The sequence below is a fragment of the Mytilus edulis genome, chromosome 2 (genome assembly GCF_963676685.1).
Source record: "Mytilus edulis chromosome 2, xbMytEdul2.2, whole genome shotgun sequence".
In the NCBI taxonomy this organism is placed as follows: Eukaryota; Metazoa; Mollusca; class Bivalvia; order Mytilida; family Mytilidae; genus Mytilus; species Mytilus edulis.
Genome location: NC_092345.1, coordinates 88,710,981 through 88,730,409, shown reverse-complemented (window position 1 = coordinate 88,730,409; position 19,429 = coordinate 88,710,981). Strand labels below are relative to the sequence as shown.

Here is a 19,429-nt window from a genome sequence, read left to right as displayed (position 1 = left end):
TGTACTAAAACAAATGATAGGGAAATTTTAGATATTCACAAAAACCGGTAGTTGGACTTCTCACTTGCTATATAATTGAAAACATGGCTTGTACTATTATAGTTTAATGTCACAATTACAACAAATAAGATTTTTTAGTACTTTAAATAGCATTATCAAATAATTTAATAACTTGGTGACCATTGGAAATAGTTGAACTAGGTGACTTCTAAAACTGCATAGTTGAAACCTTTTGGCTAGACATGCTGAATAAAAATAAAAGATAGATCCTTTTACATGGTGCTAAATTAACAATTTCTTATGATCAGGCAGAAGCATCATTTGTGTATTTCATACAGTGCAACATGTAGAGAGGGTCATGGTTCAAAACTGGTTCAAAAAATAAATACCCACTAAGAGATTACATACATTATTTAATATGTATAAATAAAAACAAAAGAAAATTTGAGAATAACAACTACACATATTTGTTTTTATATTTCATAAAGAGGATAACAGAAATAAACAAACATTTTTGGCATTATTACAATCAAAACCCATTTATCTGAGAAAATAGACTTTCAAAAAGAGAGATACAACAACTTGAAAGAATAAAACATTCAAAAACTACAATTCCTTAATGTATCAATAAAGGGCCTATACCAGACTTAACATAGGATAATGTCACAGCATAGTACTGTGTTGCTGACAGACATAGAATTAGACAAAATTCTTGATACAGATATAAATTTTTAAAATTCTTTATTAAGTGCAAACAACTGTTGTTTAAATTTCAATCATCAGTGTTATATAATGTAAAATGTGAAAAAATTTACCATTCTGTCTACTGACAGATAACAACACAAGTTAGACCAAACAATAATTGACATTAATAAAATACAATTCTATATTGAAAAGTCATATAGAAATAAAGTCACACATCACACCAAGATAAAGATTGTAGCAGGTCAAAAACTCTTTATTCAAACATAAAAACCCATCATGATTGATTGATTTAATGTTGTTTGCTTATTGTTCAATTGGGAATTTATCTTGCCTGTTCAAAAAGAGAACATACAAACAATAAATACAATACAATGGTGCTTCAATATGGTCCACCAGGATGATAGGTACCCATAGGTAGTTTAAATTGGACATGGCTGTGAATTTAATATCCAGTACAGCTCCAAACAAACACCACATTTTGGCAAGGGTTTAACTGCTGGTTAGAAGGAAACCAAGAGATAACAATTCTGCTATACCAAAATTATTCTTAGAATAAAAGAATAATGGCATAGAAAAGGTTGGAAAAGAAAATTCCTTTAGGACGAAAGGAAACGAAACGAAAAAATAAAATCCTAAGAAATCTGACTAAAATTATATTTTTTATGTTTTGGTGGAAAGTTAAATCCACAAAAATAGTGAACTCCAAGGAAAATTAAAAAAGCAAAGTCCCTAATCAAATAGCAAAACCAAAAGCTCAACTGTAATATTCCTGACTTGGTACAGGCCATGGTAGATGGTTCCTTATTTTAGATGTATCAAATATCTCAAGCTGAAGATAAAATCTTAACATCACTAAAAGTGTAAGACCAATGAAATAATTTCATAACATACAAATACAAAAATAATCAAAACTGTATTAAAAAAATATAAGTGTTTCAACTTCCAATATATAGGAAAACAATATTGTATTGTGAGGTTATGTTACAATAGTTAAGTATGAATTTACATTATTTACTCTTTACACTGGTAATTCAGATTTAACAAATATCTACAAATGAATATCACAATTTCCATATGTAAATAAAAAAAACATCAAAATAATAAATATTAAATATGTTTGATACAAATCTGTAAATCAATTGATAGTACGCACACCAAAAGATATTTCTGTACAACAATAAACCTTCTGAAAAAATTACTAAAGAATAGATAACAATTTTACAGCTTGTCATATAATACAGACTCTTGTACTCATACTTACTTATTTGTTTTAAATTGTTTCATTTTTTTTGCTTAGTTGGTGTCTTCTTATATTAGCCTTTAATCTGTTCTTTCTTCATTCACAAATTACAAAAGTTAGTTTTTTTATTTTTATCTTTTGGTATATTAAAAAAAAATGTTAATGAGACTTATCAACAGTTTATAAACCCAATTATTTGGTGACATAGCAACAAACAAGTTCATGACATTGCATCAATATAATCAATGATTACCATGTAATTCTTTGTGTGTTTTTTTTTGTATTATATTATTTAATTACATAATAAACCAATTTCATGTTAGAATATGTCTATTAGTATTTTTATATACTAATTTGTCATTACTCCAGTATCACATTCATAAAATAGATATTTACAATTAAAACAAGACAAAAACAATGAATTGAAATACAATGTACACGTTCATTGTAGCTTTCACTCATCTACAGGGGCATGTTGATGGCCTGTTACAAAATTAGCAGTAACCTGAACTTGTGAAGAATTGTAACCAGAGACAACTGGAAACAAAGGCTCGTCACAATTAACATTTTTAACAATACAGAGTTTTTCTCCTTCCTCACTGTTATAGATCTCCCATGTACCAGCATCAGTATTCAGCAAGAAACCCAGAACTATACGGCATTCCTCATCTACCTGGTTCTTTACAAGAACTTTATGGAGAAGAACTTTCCTATCTCTGACCACATGGACACACACTGCATCACATGCTGGATGGTGAGCTCCAATCATTGACCATGCATATAGTTGACCTTCAATATACTTCTTGTTGTCTATTGATGACTTTCTGGCAATACCAATTTCAAATGCGATGTTGTTCTGTTGCAGAGGTGCAACAACTTTTATCTCCAGGATAACTTCATAAAAATATCTTCCAGGGTGTGTAAAAACATGTGTTCCTCGTGCACCTTTGAACTTTTTGTGTCTGTAATAATATTCATAACATTCAAAATATGTAATAAAGATATATATATATGTAAAGCAATGAGGGTTTTTTCTATATTTAATTTTTTATCTGCAAATTTTTAACTGCCCTGTAATACATGGTAATTTTGATATTCAAATGTTATAAATAAATAAAAGAAATGATGTCAATAAGATACAATCTTTTACAAAAAAATATAAAAAACAGGAATTTTTATATTTGTATAAGAACTTTCTGAGCATACTTAATTGATGTGAATGAAATGATGGTACTTATATATGAAGTGAAATATATATTTTTGATACAATATGTTTCTGTTGCAATTACCGGTAGTTTGAGGTTGAACCACTATTCACCACAGATTCCCTGGACTATAAACCAAAATAAAACAAAGTAAAATCCCACTTAGTGAATACTTTTAGTATCTTAACTCTGTTATAAAAATACATATTAGCCTTTATTATACTTTTGTATTTATAAGTCTTTAAAAATAATATAAGATAAAATTGAAAATGGAAATGGGGAATTTGTCAAAGAGAAAACAACCCGACCATAGAGCTGACAACAGCAGAAACAATTTCAATTTGAAATTTTCAACCTTTTTTCTGCTAAATGGACAAATCAACTCAAGAAGAAATAACTACATTTCCATGTATCTATTTAGCCTTTGACATATGTAAAACATTTTTTTGTGTACATTTCAATGACATCTTAAATAAAATGCTCCCACAGGGCAGAGCTTGATTCGACCACTGAGAATGAACTCTCAACAGTTGGGGCATGTATGGACACAAAATTCATGCTTGATACCATCACACAGGTTTGTTAATGTCAGGTAATAGGTATAAACAAACATTCAAGCTGGATTCAGCACTTAATTTCCATTGTGATTAAATATTTGACACAGCATACAGGTTTTTGACATAGAAAGAATGTGGTCTGAGAACTTCAAAAATTTTTCATGTTCAGAATGATAAAATTGAACATTTACCTATTATGTCCACTTTTAAAAATCTATATAAATTGTAAGATTCAGCATATCAAAAAACACAAAGAATTAAATTTTTGATGAAATCAAACAAAGTTTAATAGTTATCAAAGGTACCAAGATTATAATTTAGTACGGCAGACGGGCGTTACGTCTACATAAGACTCATCAGTGACGCTCATATCAAAAAATTTATCAAGCCAAACAAGAACGAACCCTTTGGACATTAATTTTGACTAATTCAAAAACGGGGCCAACAATTAAAAAATACATACATTGTTAAAATCTGTATATAAAAGAACCTCAGTAATTCAGTTTCAATTCATTGGTCAAGAAATAAGCAATTTATATAAAAAGAAGAATATACAATTATTGACTTTGGCCCAATACAGTAACCCCAAAATCATTCCAACCTTTCTATTTTAGTATGGAACCTTGTGGTATAATTTCATAGATATCCATACACTTATAAAGAAGTAATAATATTGATCTAGCAGTAAAAAGTAAATCCAGTCACTTAAAATTAGGTTATTGTTTGGAAACAAAATGTCTTAAGACGTCAACAACAACCATTGTCAGTCCATAACTGGGCTCTAAAAAATTTGCTGTTATATAAAAACATATTAAAATCAAACTACCTGTAATATATATAATATGTTTAACACTGATATTTACCTGTTTGGGTGCGATACAGATGATTTTGGTACAACTCCTTGCTGATTATTAGTAAAAGTTGTCCCGTCTTCAGTAACAGTTACTTCTTTATGAGCAGTTTGTTTATCAAGGAAAAATCTGATTTCTGAACATAAAATAAAAAGAATTTTTAAATTGACATTTCTTTAAGACAAAGTTTGTGACTTTCATTGAACATAAAGAAAACTTGTCATTTAACTGATTTTAGTGTGTTTTTTGATGTTGTGGGGATGTTTAAGTGTCCTGCCATGTCTGGTCTGTGTTTTTGATCATTTTATTCTGCTTTGTTTCAATCTGAACAGTTATTATAGCCCTTTTAATTGATTTTTTTTTAGGTTGTCACTATTTTGTACTGATACACCACCGTCCCAGGGTAGGGTTGGCACCTTCAAACTAGTTTAACCCCAGCCACAATCTGTATGTGCCTGTCCCAAGTAATTAAGTGGTTGCAATTGTTGCTAATGTCATATTTGTTTTATTTTGTACATACATCAGATCGCTATTTTTCTTATTTTACATTAATTGTTTTAGATTTGTCATTTCAGAGTTTTTTTTATAGCTGACTATGCAGTATGGGTTTTGCTCATTTTTTATTAACAATGTACTGTGACCTATAATAGCTGACAACTTCTATGTCATTTGGTCTCTGGTGGAGAGTTGTATCTTTGGCAATTATACCACACCTTCTTTTTTTTTTTTTTTGTGTGTGTTTTGATTATATGCCTAAAATAAGCTTAAATATGATATTGAAATAATTATATAATCCACATTTCGTCCAACAAGTGACAAAGACAAAATGTTAAGAGGTGGTCACAATGTTTTGTTCTATGTCATGTCAGATTATAAGTGATCATAAGTCTCTTTATACCAATGGAATATTTAATAAGCTATCAATATTATCATGCAGCTAAATACTATAAACATGTAAATATAAATGTGTGTGTGTGTGCCTTTTTTAGACACTGAATATGTAGTAATTTTAAAAATTTGTTTTAGAATTTTAATGTACACGTACATGTAATATAAATATGTTTAATGAATTCATGATAATTTGTTGAATCATGTTAATGATGTCATCTAATATAAAATTTGTTAACGAACATTTGAAACATTATTTGTACTCACGTCGAATAGTAGAGAATATTTCTGGATTATTGGTTACAACTAAAACAGAAAAAAATAAAAGATAATTCATATAACTTTAAACAATATCGACAAAACACTTTGTAATAGTCAATGTAACATTACTGATCTAATACTAAACCTTACAAAATTATTCAAAGTTTAGGAAATTCTTGAACTTTAGCTTTCAAAAATCCAAAAGCCCCCAAAAAGCGAATAAGTTTTTGAGTTTAAACAATTTTGATAGTATGCCTTAATTCAACAATAAAGCTTTATAAATGTATAAGAAGCTAACAAAATCATCACCTGAATAGCAACAACCCTATATATCATGCATTCTACAACAGTTGTTGCAGGGCACTCAAAGCATTTTTTGACAAAAAATTCTTACAAAGATTTGTCGACATCCATAAATATATCCATTTGAGTACTAGTATCCATTTAATGAAAAATATATGTAAATGTTGCATTTCTCTTGGCATTCAGTATATTAATAAGCAATTACTTTGTTCGGGAAGTTTTGGAACTTCTCCTTCAGGAATTTCTTTCATGTCTGTATCCTCTTCAGAAATTTTTTTAAGATCTGTTGAGTCTCCACCTATTTCCTCAACAAAAGAAGTGTATCCCTCACCAACAGTGAATGGATGTGATGCAAAGGTTTTGTTCTGTAACGTCAACTCAAGTCTATAGGCTCCTTCAACCATTGGAACATATCTTATGGAAAACTTTCCATTTTGTAATCCTCCATCCTTTATCTTACCTGGTAGTGTATCACCTAGAATGAAAATAATTTGGTAAAACTGTAAATTGATGCGCAAGATTGGATATTTTTATATTTCAATAAAAAGAATAATTATCATGAATATTACTCTTTATATACACAGTGACACATCTGTAACCTAATGACAAACTTAAACAATTGTAGATGCCACAAGCACCAGAAACAGCAGCCTAAGTCTTGCCTTTAAGACTATCCTCACAGGCAAGACAAAAACTAGACTGAAGTATGCCAATCAACAGAACATGAACACAGGAATTTGAAGAAATACAATAGATTTGTTAGTTGTAATCTGACATTATGTAAGTATTATGATGTAATGTACATGTATATTCACTCTAATTATGCTTATGAGGGCCTGGTCATTGTTGATCAAACGGCCTAAGTACTAGGGAGCTAGTAAGCTGGAGTATGTTCATGAGTAGTTTGAAAGACACTGAACTGGAAGGTAAGACAAACCATATACCTACTTGTGAACAGACAGAAGAAAAGAATGATTCAAATACACGACAGTGTGAATCAAAGTGATGGAAATCACTCATGGAAAGATTGGAAGAGTAGTTTGAATAATTTCATATTAAGGTATGGTGGGGACAAAAGAACTATTGCTGAAAATTCTTCTAGTAAATGGTACCAACTACCCTTATAAGCTAGACCAACAGCTAACAGTCAGAGCTCAGACATAAACAGGTCGATTTTTGTTTTTGACTTAAAGAAGTCAAAACATGTATTTATTATAAAAATGTGTTTTCAATTTTGGACTTATCTAAGTCAGAAAATGACAGACTTGTTTAGGTCTATTTATATTGATGAAAAACTTAATTTTACTTGGTGGCCAAGATACACCACCTATGACAGCAAAAACCGGTCTGAGAGTTCACAAGGACTTGAGCTATCTATATTTAATTATCTAACTGAACATCCTTACTAAACACAGATGTTTTACCTCAATTATAAGTGTCGTTCCAGGTGGTTGCATTGTAAGGTTAATTAACATGATCTCCGATTTTTTAGACTCTCATTCATATTTTTCTTAAGAAGACAAAGCATTGTCTTTCAATGTTGTCATTATTTGATTTAGATGCATGACCTTTTTATAAATAATTTAAGTGTGGGTCTAAAAGTTAACCAATTTTGATAACTTATCAACTTGTAGGAGTCCATATTTGCAACTTCTTGATTCTGGTCAATTATTTCTTGCTTAACAATATTTAACTTATCAAAGTCGTATTTTGTCTTGCATTAAAGGGAGACAAATCTTAAAACCTACAAATTTAGACCTCTATGAGTCAAAGCAGATTCAGACTTATTTATGTCTGAGCTCTGACTGGCTAAGAACTTTAAATTTTCAACAAAAATAATCTAAAAATGTTGTTTTGGGGCATTTTGTAAGTTGAAACATAAGTTTTATGACCTTGAAGATTAAAAGTTGTAGAGTGCCTTTTGATCAATTTATAAGGTAATTTTCAGCACAGGGCATTGAAAATGTACTTCTTGAACGTAAACAAATTAAAAAACTTATTTTTTATTGAAATGTGGATTTTTTCTTGATTACAAAAATATGTATTCACTTCTTATAAAAATTCAAATGACTAAAATAGACATAATGATTGATGGGGAATAAACTAATAAAAAATGGTTTGTTATAATCAAAAGTTTTAAAATTTTAAAACTGTTTCAAGCCAATTACTGATAATAACCAGATGCTCTGCAGGGTGGAGCTTTATATGACTGCAGAAGTTGAACCCTGAACCGTTTGGGCAAGTATGGACACAACATTCAAGCTGGATTCAGCTCTAAATTTGGATTGTGATTAAATAGTTGACACAGCATATGTTTCTGACACAAAATGATTGTGGTCTAATGAACTTAAAATTTTTGTTTTGCCTTTGAGCATTTCACTATGCTGGTGAATATTAATCCTCTCAAAAAAATGTTTGAAGAAATTTTCTTTTTATTTATGAAATCTGAAATGAGAAAAATTTAACCCCCCCCCCCCCCCCAATTTTTTTTTCACATCCCCCTTTCCTTTATTCCAAAACCGATCTCAATTCAAATTTCTAATGGAGTTTGCAACAATAACTACTCATTTAAATACATCATAAAATATTAAAATGTAAAAAAGTGCTTGTTATCACTGAATGGTAAAGATTGTTTTAATTTATCAGTTGGTAGTAAAAGTGAATATACATTGTATATTGACAGTGTATAAAACAATGATTTAAGTTGTTTCAACTATTCTGGACAAAGAAAGATAACTCCAATTGAAATTTCTTGCTATTGTACAATATTGTGCAATTAGATATTTCTTGCTATTGCGCAATACTGTGCAATTGAAAATACTTGCTATTGCACAATACTGTGCAATTGAAGATTTCTTGCTATTGCACAATACTGTGCAATTAAACATTTCTTGCTATTGCACAATACTGTGCAATTGAAGATTTCTTGCTATTGCTGAGTACTGTGCAATTGAAAATTTCTTGCTATTGCACAATACTTAATATAATAATTTTGGATCCTGATTTGGACCAACTTGAAAACTTGGCCCATAATCAAAAATCTAAGTACATGTTTAGATTCAACATATCAAAGAAGCCCAAGAATTCAATTTTTGTTAAAATCAAACTAAGTTTAATTTTGAACCTTTTGGACTTTAATGTAGACCAATTTGAATACGGGACCAAAAATTAAGAATCTACATACACAGTTAGATTTGGCATATCAAAGAACCCCAAGGATTCAATTTTTGATGAAATTAAACAAAGTTTAATTTTGGACCCCAATTTGAACCAACTTGAAAACTAGGCCAATAATCAAAAAACTAAGTACATTTTTACATTCAGCATATCAAAGAACCCCAAGTGTTCATTTTTTGTTAAAATCAAACTAAAAGTTTAATTTTGGACCCTTTGGACCTTAATGTAGACCAATTTGAAAACAGGACCAAAAATTGAGAATCTACATACACAGTTAGATTCGGCATATCAAAGAACCCCAATTATTCAATTTTTGATGAAATCAAACAAAGTTTAATTTTGAACCCTTTGGGCCCCTTATTCCTAAACTGTTGGGACCAAAACTCCCAAAATCAATCCCAACCTTCCTTTTGTGGTCATAAACCTTGTCTTAAAATTTCATAGATTTCTATTCATTTTTATTAAAGTTAGAGTGCGAAAACTAAAAGTATTCGGACGATGACGAAGCAGACGACGAGGCCAACGTGATACCAATATACGACCAAAAAATTTCAATTTTTGCGGTCGTATAAAAATAAGTGAACTTTCCTAAATTGTTGATTTATTGCAGATGAATATTGGAAATTTATCAAATAAATTATAGGCCCTTTATAAATTCATATTCATATTTCATTTTTTTGAAAAGATCTTGTAAATCCTTAATTAATCATTTATCTTTCAGACAGTTTATGTAATGTAGATCAAAAGTAATAGGCAATAAATAAATCTATCATTTTTATATACATGATATATCAAACCTCTAATATATACATGTATGTATTCAATTATGAGGTCAAATATTCATTGATATTTAACAGGCTATTATTTGAACTTGGAATTATTTTTAATTATGGAATTTGCTTGATTTCTTGTTATTGAAATTTTTAATAACTTCCATGTTTATTCTGTACTGAAATGTTCTGTGCTGCGCACAACACTTTCTATTACAAAGAAAATAGTATATTTTCAATAGAATGTACTGTACCGTGCACAACACTATCTAACCAAAATACATTGTATGGAAAGTGTTATTAACCGCTCAAAAGATTATAATACCAAATAAACATGGAATATATCAAAAATTTTAAACACAAGAAATTATGCAAATTCCATAATTAAAAATAATTCCAAGTTCAAATAATAGCCTGTTATTTGTTTATTGTCCCAGAATGCATATGGAAGGGTTTGTATAATTGTGTAAGACTGAGGTTGATAAATAATGTGGTCAATTTGATTGACAGTTTAGGAGGTGGGGCATTGTAATTAAAGGTCCACCTTGTCCCTGAATGGTTGATGATACTGACAGTTGTCAATCATCTAGTATTGTATCAATCCTCAATTACCTAATCAAAATGTTTAAAAAGAAGCCTTTCCATCAACACACCTTAATTACATACATTATTAAATGAACTGATCCAACAATATACCCATGTTTTACAGTTTATATGTATATTATGTGCACATACATGAGAACTATAGGGAACTTTTTTTCAGTGTGAATACATTAAGTAATAGTAGTTAGCCTGTCGCATTGTTAGGGAGGCCAGTGCCTAAGGAAAAATGTAGAACAAGTTCCAATCTTTCCAAAAACTAAGTTGCTTTTACATACTTACCTCTTGGGTCTGTAATCATAGCCTGGAAATGGGCTTCTTCAGCAGCAGGTGTTTTCTCTGATGTAAATAGCTCAATGTCAAACACCACCTCCTCTCCTGGAATGGCTGCTCTCCGCTGTTGAATAGAAGTATTTGGAGGAAAGATAGAGCTTGACCAGATATGCATCTTTTGGTCTAATGTGGTTTGTATATCAGTACTGACCCCACTGCAATCTAAGCCAAATGCAGCCATTTCCCATGGTTCCTTGTCAAACTGTTCAACTGTTAAATTCTGCAGTCTGTCTGAAATGGTTTTATTAAGCTGGAGAAAGGCAGGAATATTTGAATGACTCATAACTTTATCAGTGTATAACACTGAATGATCAATGTTAGTTTTTAGATTTTTCAACTTTAAATCTTGTTCCTCAAGACTTTCACATTTCTGGGAGACTTGCTTATTTACTTTTTCTTTCAGGGTCTCCTTGGTACGATCTATCTGCTGATGCAATATTTCAATCACTCCATCAATTTCATTATATATCTGATCTTTCCGGAGATTTATTTCTTTTCTTTCATCCTCTATCTCATTCAGTACTTTGGATATGATGTTGGACTTTTCTTTGACAGAGCAAACCATCTGTTTGATTTCATCCTGTTTCTGATTCCCTACAGTACAGATATCAACCAATGCATGCCCTTCTTGGTATTGATGGTAGAGCATAGCACATGTGACACAGATAGGTTTCTCACACTCTTTTTTATTGCAGTAAAGCTCTAAAGCTTTTCCTGGGTGGACTTGGCATGTCTGAGGATGACAGAAGGCTGTAAAATCAGTAGCATCTCTCAGTTCTTCAAGTGGTATCAAATCATGTTTTCTTGTCACAGTGGTTCGGCGATGTGCTGCCACACAATCTAAACAAAGAAACTCTCCACAGGGACGACATCTATGGGATGCAACATTTGTTTCATTACATCCTCTTCCTTCACAAGAAACTGTTGGTGATGTCTTCACTACTACATAATCAGAAAGATCTCTGGTTGTATTGTCTGTTGGAAAAGAGGCAATTGAATGCTCCATTCTGCAGGTTGGACAGGGAAGGATTCCGTCTTTAGCTACTTTTGGGATGCAAGTCTCACATAACAAATGGAGACAAGGTAATACCTTTGTGTGTGTGTCGTCATGAAAATCGTCCAGACATACAGGACACGTCAATAGTTGTTTCTGCAGATCATCTAAACTTTCCAGATCCATTTGATCCTGAAAACAAAAATCAAACTGATTACCATCATTGATTAGAACAAACTGATTACCATCATGGATGAGAACAAACCGCTTACCATCATGGATGGGAACAAACTGATTAACATCATTGATATAAAGAACAAACTGATTACCATCTTTGATGAGAACAAACTGATTACCATCATTGATGAGAACAAAACGATCACATCATGGATGAAAACAAACTGATTACCATCATGAATGGAAACAAACAGATTACCATCATTGAATGGGAACAAACTGATTACCATCATCATGATCATGGATGGCAACAAACTGATTACCATCATGGATAAGAACAATCAGATTACCATCATGGATGAGAACAAACTGATTACCATCATTGATGAGAACAAACTGATTACTATGGAACGCCGTAACTGCCTTATGTTAAAAACTTTCATTATACGATGATACTTTGACATTATACGTTGGTACTTTGACATTATACGATGGTACTTTGACATTATATGATGGTACTTTGACATTATACGATGATACTTTGACATTATACGATGGTAACTTTGACATTATACGATGATACTTTGGCATTATATGATGGTACTTTGACATTATATGATGCATGGTACTTTGACATTATACGATGGTACTTTGACATTATACGATGGTACTTTGACATTATACGATGGTACTTTGACATTATATGATGGTACTTTGTCAATTTCCAGTAGCTCGGGTGTCTTCTACAAAGGAGTATGTCCGGTAAGGATCGATTTTGGCCTAAAATTTCAGGTTCATCTGACGAAAGATTTTGACCACTTTTTAAACACTTAAGTGTCTATTTCATTTGATTCAATTAATTTATGTGAAAGATTTTGGCTAATTTAGTCCTTAAAAACGATCCGATTCAAGCTCAAATATGAAAAATCTACCAAATATGCTGAAAAATGTCACTTTTCATATGGTTTTTGTCAAAAATGAAAGTGGTCGCATCCATGTTCATCCTCAACCTTTTATATATGTTATGTATTATCATCAAATACAACTTACACTTCAATATTTAGGATGAACACGAATGCGGCCACTTTTGTTTTACACAGAAACCGTCTAAAATTTAACTAAAATGCTAGAATTGTGAAGATTTTAGTAATTTAGCATGACTTATTGTGCTAATACCCGATGTATGTGCATTGCATTGTCAAAAACAGCCCATATTTATGTAGCAGAAGCATTCTACTGTCCAATAAATAACTAACAGTTTACATTTAAACAACTTTGTAAAACTGCTATATTTTGGGGCCAAAAAGGGGTCTTACTGGACCTACTCCTTGGGTCATTTTTATATGATTTGGTGATGTTTATTATTAAAAGAAACATAAATTATAAAATATTGAAAAACATTTTAATTATTTTACAAAAGTCACACTGAAGAATCAATGTATGATATTTCATTTTATTAACCTGCAGTTTGCTCTTGGGAGGCCGTATACGTATGACAATTTTTATTGTGAAATATTTTAAAAATATATTTAAAAGGATTATCAAATAAGATACAGAGACGTCACTATAAGTAATAACTATTTGTAACTTATTGAGATAACAAAACATACACTTATTTTCTAAAAGTGAACTACTTAGATTTTTTTTAAACTATGGTTTGGCTTAAAAACAAATCCCGCATATTAAATACTTTTCCATTTGGATTTATTATCTAGATATCATTTGTTTAGTTTCAGTTAATTTGAAAACAAGTAGAACAAAGAAAAAACGAGAGATGTTTCCAGCAATCACGTTTTTTGACAGACCACAATTTTAAGTTAACTGAAACAGAGACATATAAAAATGTTTCTGACTAAAGGCAGTCAAGTTATTTTGTTATTGATCCCCATGCATTATTCCGGCTAAATAAAAATGCAAGGATATGGAATATACATTTCGGAATCTTTGGTCCTTCAAGTTGCCTCTTGAAAAACCATAAGTAAATGAAATACTTTATTGAAGAGCTCTCATCTATTATCTTCTGTCAAGTTTGGTTGTATGTATTGTCTCTACAGAAATTTTTATTCCTTTATGTTATTCCACTTGATTCGCATGCTGTAGAACATTTCCCTTACCTACTCCGGAACCGAAGACCGGTACCGAAAAATGTTTCTAGACTCACCCAGTATTTTTGTATGAAAATGGCGGAAGGACGCCTCCGGGTGCGGGAATTTCTCGCTACATTGAAGACCTGTTGGTGACCTTCTGCTATTGTTTTTTTATGGTTGGGTTGTTGTCTCTTTGACACATTCCCCATTTCCATTCTCAATTTAATGATTGTAAGGTGTACATGTCTAGCTGGCAGGTGTCATCTGACCTTGACCTCATTTTTATGGTTCAGTGATCAAAGTTAAGTTTTTGAGTTTTGGTCTTTTTTCTAATACTTTATGCAATGGGTCGTCAACTATATTTGGTGTATGGAAATATTTTATGATATATGGCAGGTTTTATTTTACCTTGACCCCATTTTCATGGTTCATTGCTCAGTGTAAAGTTTTTGTGTTTTGGTCTGTTCCCCTTAAACTATAAGCAATAGGTCAACTATATTTGTTGTTAGGGATAATGGTTAACTGTACATGTCTGCCTGGTATGGATCATCTGACCTTGACATCATTTTCATGGTTTATTGGTCAAAGTATAGTTTTCTTGGTTAATGTTAAGTGTTTGTGACAGTTGTAATACTAGTAGAGCTTTATATTTAGGACTATCAACATAATATCAATGATTAGTAAAGAAGGTGTGACATTTTAGCGTGTGCGCTCTTGTTGAGTTGATTGATATGAACCATGAAATTATGTATGAGACTTTATGTACAATGGTGTAGTTCACTTTGTTATATGGGTGCTGTCTTCGTGGAAGACTGAACACAGTGTTATACATGTATTTGTATGTTTTCATGTGCTGTGCATTAATCTCATAAATGCACGAGTGTGTACAAAGAGTGAATCAATACTCTGATTTTGTCAGTCAAAATCGAGGTCAAAACAATCTATGTTAGCGATCTTGTGGAAAATATCTTTAACAATAAAATCAAATGTTATAGAAATGTTCATAGCAAGGTTCTGACAAAGTGCATCCTGGCAAACACAGGCTATTACAAACAATAAGATGCTAACATTTTAAAGATCAACTTGTTTTAATTTATCAACAAATTTAATTTCTTGTAATGATTTCCAAACACTTTAAATAGTCATTTATTCCAAAGTTTTCATGAGAACGGTTGACTTCTCTCAATGCCTGTCTAGACTGTTCGTTGATTAAATGGCTAATTGGGGCAAATATTGGTCGGCCCCCTCCTCTGTGTTATTCAAATTAATTTGTCCTTCAAGTCCATACTCTAGTAATTCTGTTTCACTAAGTTGTATTCCTACTGGGTTTTGAAGTTGGCCAGATGACCACAAAACAAAAGGAGACGATTTAACTGTACGCATCCTATGACCAGCCCATGCTGTTTCCCATAGTTGAAGCCTTCTGTTTATCTCCCCTATATATATGAAATGTAGAGCTGATAAATGCTGATGGTTGAATGGATCTAAAATATCTTGATCTTCCATATAATAGAATAAGTTATAAAAATAACATAGGACGCCCTCAAATATGTCTCTACATAACCTTTCAATCCTTTGATTGTGGGTACTCGGGCCTGTTAACATACTTCCATCACCCCTTTCACTGAGCATAAAGTCTGCAACTGACACGTTTTCCTTGTTTGATCTAACCCTTAGAGGCACATCGAAGTTAGTGACACCTGCCAAAAAACAGTTTAAGACTGTTTGAGACGTGTTGTTATCACAGCATTTAAGAAACATTGCCATTCTGCTAAAACCATCAACACCACCTATTATTACGAAACGCCAGCGTACAAGCTTATGGTTAGTGTCTATATGCCACAAGTGGTTAGGCCCCATTACGTTACAAACTGGTCTGTGAAGTCTTCCTGATTTCCTTGTTTGAGGTCCAGATGAATCTAAACGTTGAAAAGAGTCTCTTAGACGCCATCTCTGTACTTTAATGCCTTTGGCAATTAACATATGTTTAAGCATATTTTCACCACACAGAGGAAACTCTTGAATAGTTTCTCCCAATTCGACATCAAGGTCATCATCGTCAAGTTCTGAAAATGTACGTTTACTCTGACCAAACTGTGCCATTCTTCGATATATTGTACGTTCAGATACAAGTAAAAGTTTTGCAGCATCCAAGATCAAAAATCCATTATCAAGTAAATTTTCAAGTGTAGATTTGTCTATGTCAAATTTAGGAGGTCCAGAACTTCCTTGAATTTTCTTTGGTTTGATAGTCCCATATTTAATACACTCAATTCGAAGCTTCATCATGTCTGCTGAAACTCCTAGAGCTTCTAATTCATGTCTTGAAAGCATACCCACAATGTTTGGTGTTATCTTTTCTCTTTCAAAATGTACAAACGCATGCTTCAAATCAACCTTCTTAAGTACACTCAACATAGTGATTCATCCATTTTGTTTTTTTCTAATTTCCCATGATTCCTTTTTGTCTTTGTAAAATAACAAAGTACCATCATATAATGTCAAAGTACCATCGTATAATGTCAAATAGTTATCAAAGGTACCAGGGATATAATCTAGTACGCCAGACGCGCGTTTCGTCTACATACATGACATAAGACTCATCAGTGACGCTCATATCAAAATATTTATAAAGCCAAACAAGTACAAAGTTGAAGAGCATTGAGGATCCAAAATTCCAAAAAGTTGTGTCAAATACGGCTAAGGTAATCTATGCCTGGGATAAGAAAACCCTTAGTTTTTCAAAAATTTAAAGTTTGGTAAACAGGAAATTTATAAAAATGACCACATTATTGATATTCATGTCAACACTGAAGTGTTGACTACTGGGCTGGTGATACCCTCGGGGACGAAACGTCCTCCAGCAGTGGCATCGACCCAGTGGTGTAAATAGTTATCAAAGGTACCAGGATTATAATTTAGTACGCCAGACGCGCGTTTCGTCTACATAAGACTCATCAGTGACGCTCATATCAAAATAATTATAAAGCCAAACAAGTACAAAGTTGAAGAGCATTGAGGATCCAAAATTCCAAAAAGTTGTGCCAAATACGGCTAAGGTAATCTATGCCTGGGATAAGAAAATCCTTAGTTTTTCAAAAATTCAAAGTTTGGTAAACAGGAAATTTATAAAAATTACCACATTATTGATATTCATGTCAACACCGAAGTGTTGACTACTGGGCTGGTGATACTCTCGGGGACGAAACGTCCACTAGCAGTGGCATCGACCCAGTGGTGTAAATAGTTATCAAAGGTACCAGGATTATAATTTAGTATGCCAGACGCGCGTTTCGTCTACATAAGACTCATCAGTGACGCTCAAAGTACCATCATATAATGTCAAAGTACCATCGTATAATGTCAAAGTACCATCATATAATGTCAAAGTACCATTGTATAATGTCAAAGTACCATCGTATAATGTCAAAGTACCATCATATAATGTCAAAGTACCATCATATAATGTCAAAGTATCATCGTATAATCAGTCAGGGGTGCTACTTAAACAAGTGATTTCATTATCACCTATTTCAGTGATTTTTTATATTCAGTTATCACCTATTTAAGTGATTTTGGTGTTTTCTTTGATCTTCAAATGCTAATTTCATTGATTTTCCATATTTTCACAAACTTTTCTATAATTTTCCTACATAAATCAATTATCCCTTTATCTTTTTATATCAATTTCACCGGTGCGCTTGGGCAGTAAGTTAGTGCGCTAAGGCTTATAAAAGTACACTTGGGAATTGTTCTGTAATCAAATATTCATTAACTACTCTTACTATCAGACAAAGGTCAATAGTATTAGGTGACCTGATTGGTTTTCTTTAGAATTAGAATGATTTATTTTAAGGTTATGTCCTGATCTACAAATTATTCCATTTTTTGCATATTCAAATAAACTGTAAACACTGGCAGGCTTATCAAGCAAATGACAATTTCTGCATGTACATAGATGTTTTTTCAATGGAATTCTGGTCTTTTTTCCAATAAAAAAATCAAGCTTGTGGGAAAAATATCCAAAAAATGTGATAAACACTTATTGAAGTGATTAAATTTTAACTTCTCAAATTACTTGTTTCAGTGATTTTGAAAAGTCTGTGCAAAAATTTTAAATATTTCACAGCCAAAATCACTCAAAGAAGTGATTTTGAAATCACTTGTTTAAGTACCACCCCTGACTGATAATGTCAAAGTACCATCATATAATGTCAAAGTACCATCATATAATGAAAGTTTTTAACATAAGGCAGTTACAGCGTTCCATAGATTACCATCATTGATATAAAGAACAAACTGATTACCATTTGACTAAATATCCTTAAAGTAATTTGTCAGAGGTTTCAAATAATCATCTTTACCGTTATTTTTGGAAAATCGTAAAAATCAGTCAATTTTTCATTGTCTAATAGAAGGTGTACATTTTATCGTCATGCATGAGGGTTTGGATGGGGTTAAATGATTAAAGAATAATGCCCTTAAAAAATGAAGATTAGAGAATAATGAGCCAAAAAATAGAAGATTAGAGAATAAAAGGGTTAATTTTTGGAAGATTAGAGAAAAAAGGGGTTAATTTTTTAAAGATTAGAGAAAAATGGGGTGAAAATTAAATGTTTACAGAATAACAGACCCTCCCTCTCCCCCCCCCCAATCCATACCCTCATGCATGCACCAAAAATTACCATGAACGTCATACGGCAAGGATTTTTACTGTTATTCTTCATAAAGGTGATTACTTGTGACACATTCATGGTTTTTTTTTTATATATACATGTGCATAAGAATAAGTACTACCACTGTCACTCATTTTCATTCAACAACTAGTCTGTAAGGGCAAAAACAGGCCCTGTGTTTTTACTTTCGCTTTCGTTTTCCGTAAAGATTCATTTGAAATAGAATAGAATTTAATATTCTGTTACATATTTAGTGAATAAAATATTGTTATTGCTGCGTGTCATGTGAAAATACCAATGCATGAATGGGTTATTTGAGTATTCGATTCTGTCGCATGATCGAGCGATTTCAACTTCCATTTCCAGAAATTCGTGATATTTTCTAGAAAGTTTACACGTACTTAAAAAAATGTTAAACAATTAAATACCTGATCCATTTTTACCAATGACTAATATAAATATGTTTTATTACTTACTTATTCGTTACTTTTGTTTGAAGGTGTATTATTATCTGAGGATAATCTGTAAACAATGTTAATGCGGTGTTGTCATTAACTCTGGTTCTTTTTCTGGTCTATATTTAGATTATTACACTATGGGTGCGT

At 31.8% G+C, this 19,429-nt stretch overlaps 1 protein-coding gene across 1 annotated transcript; it reads right to left on the bottom strand.

Annotated features, from left to right (window-relative positions):
- Positions 1-393: 393 nt before the first annotated feature.
- Positions 394-19,429, bottom strand: LOC139513347 (E3 ubiquitin-protein ligase TRIM45-like). Its single transcript, XM_071301748.1, has 6 exons — positions 19,301-19,429; positions 10,840-12,076; positions 6,216-6,485; positions 5,714-5,752; positions 4,571-4,694; positions 394-2,907 (listed from the first exon to the last, which is right to left on the bottom strand). Exons 2-6 carry the CDS (start codon positions 12,068-12,070, stop codon positions 2,400-2,402), a joined length of 2,172 nt encoding a protein of 723 aa, XP_071157849.1. The 5' UTR covers positions 12,071-12,076; positions 19,301-19,429; the 3' UTR covers positions 394-2,399.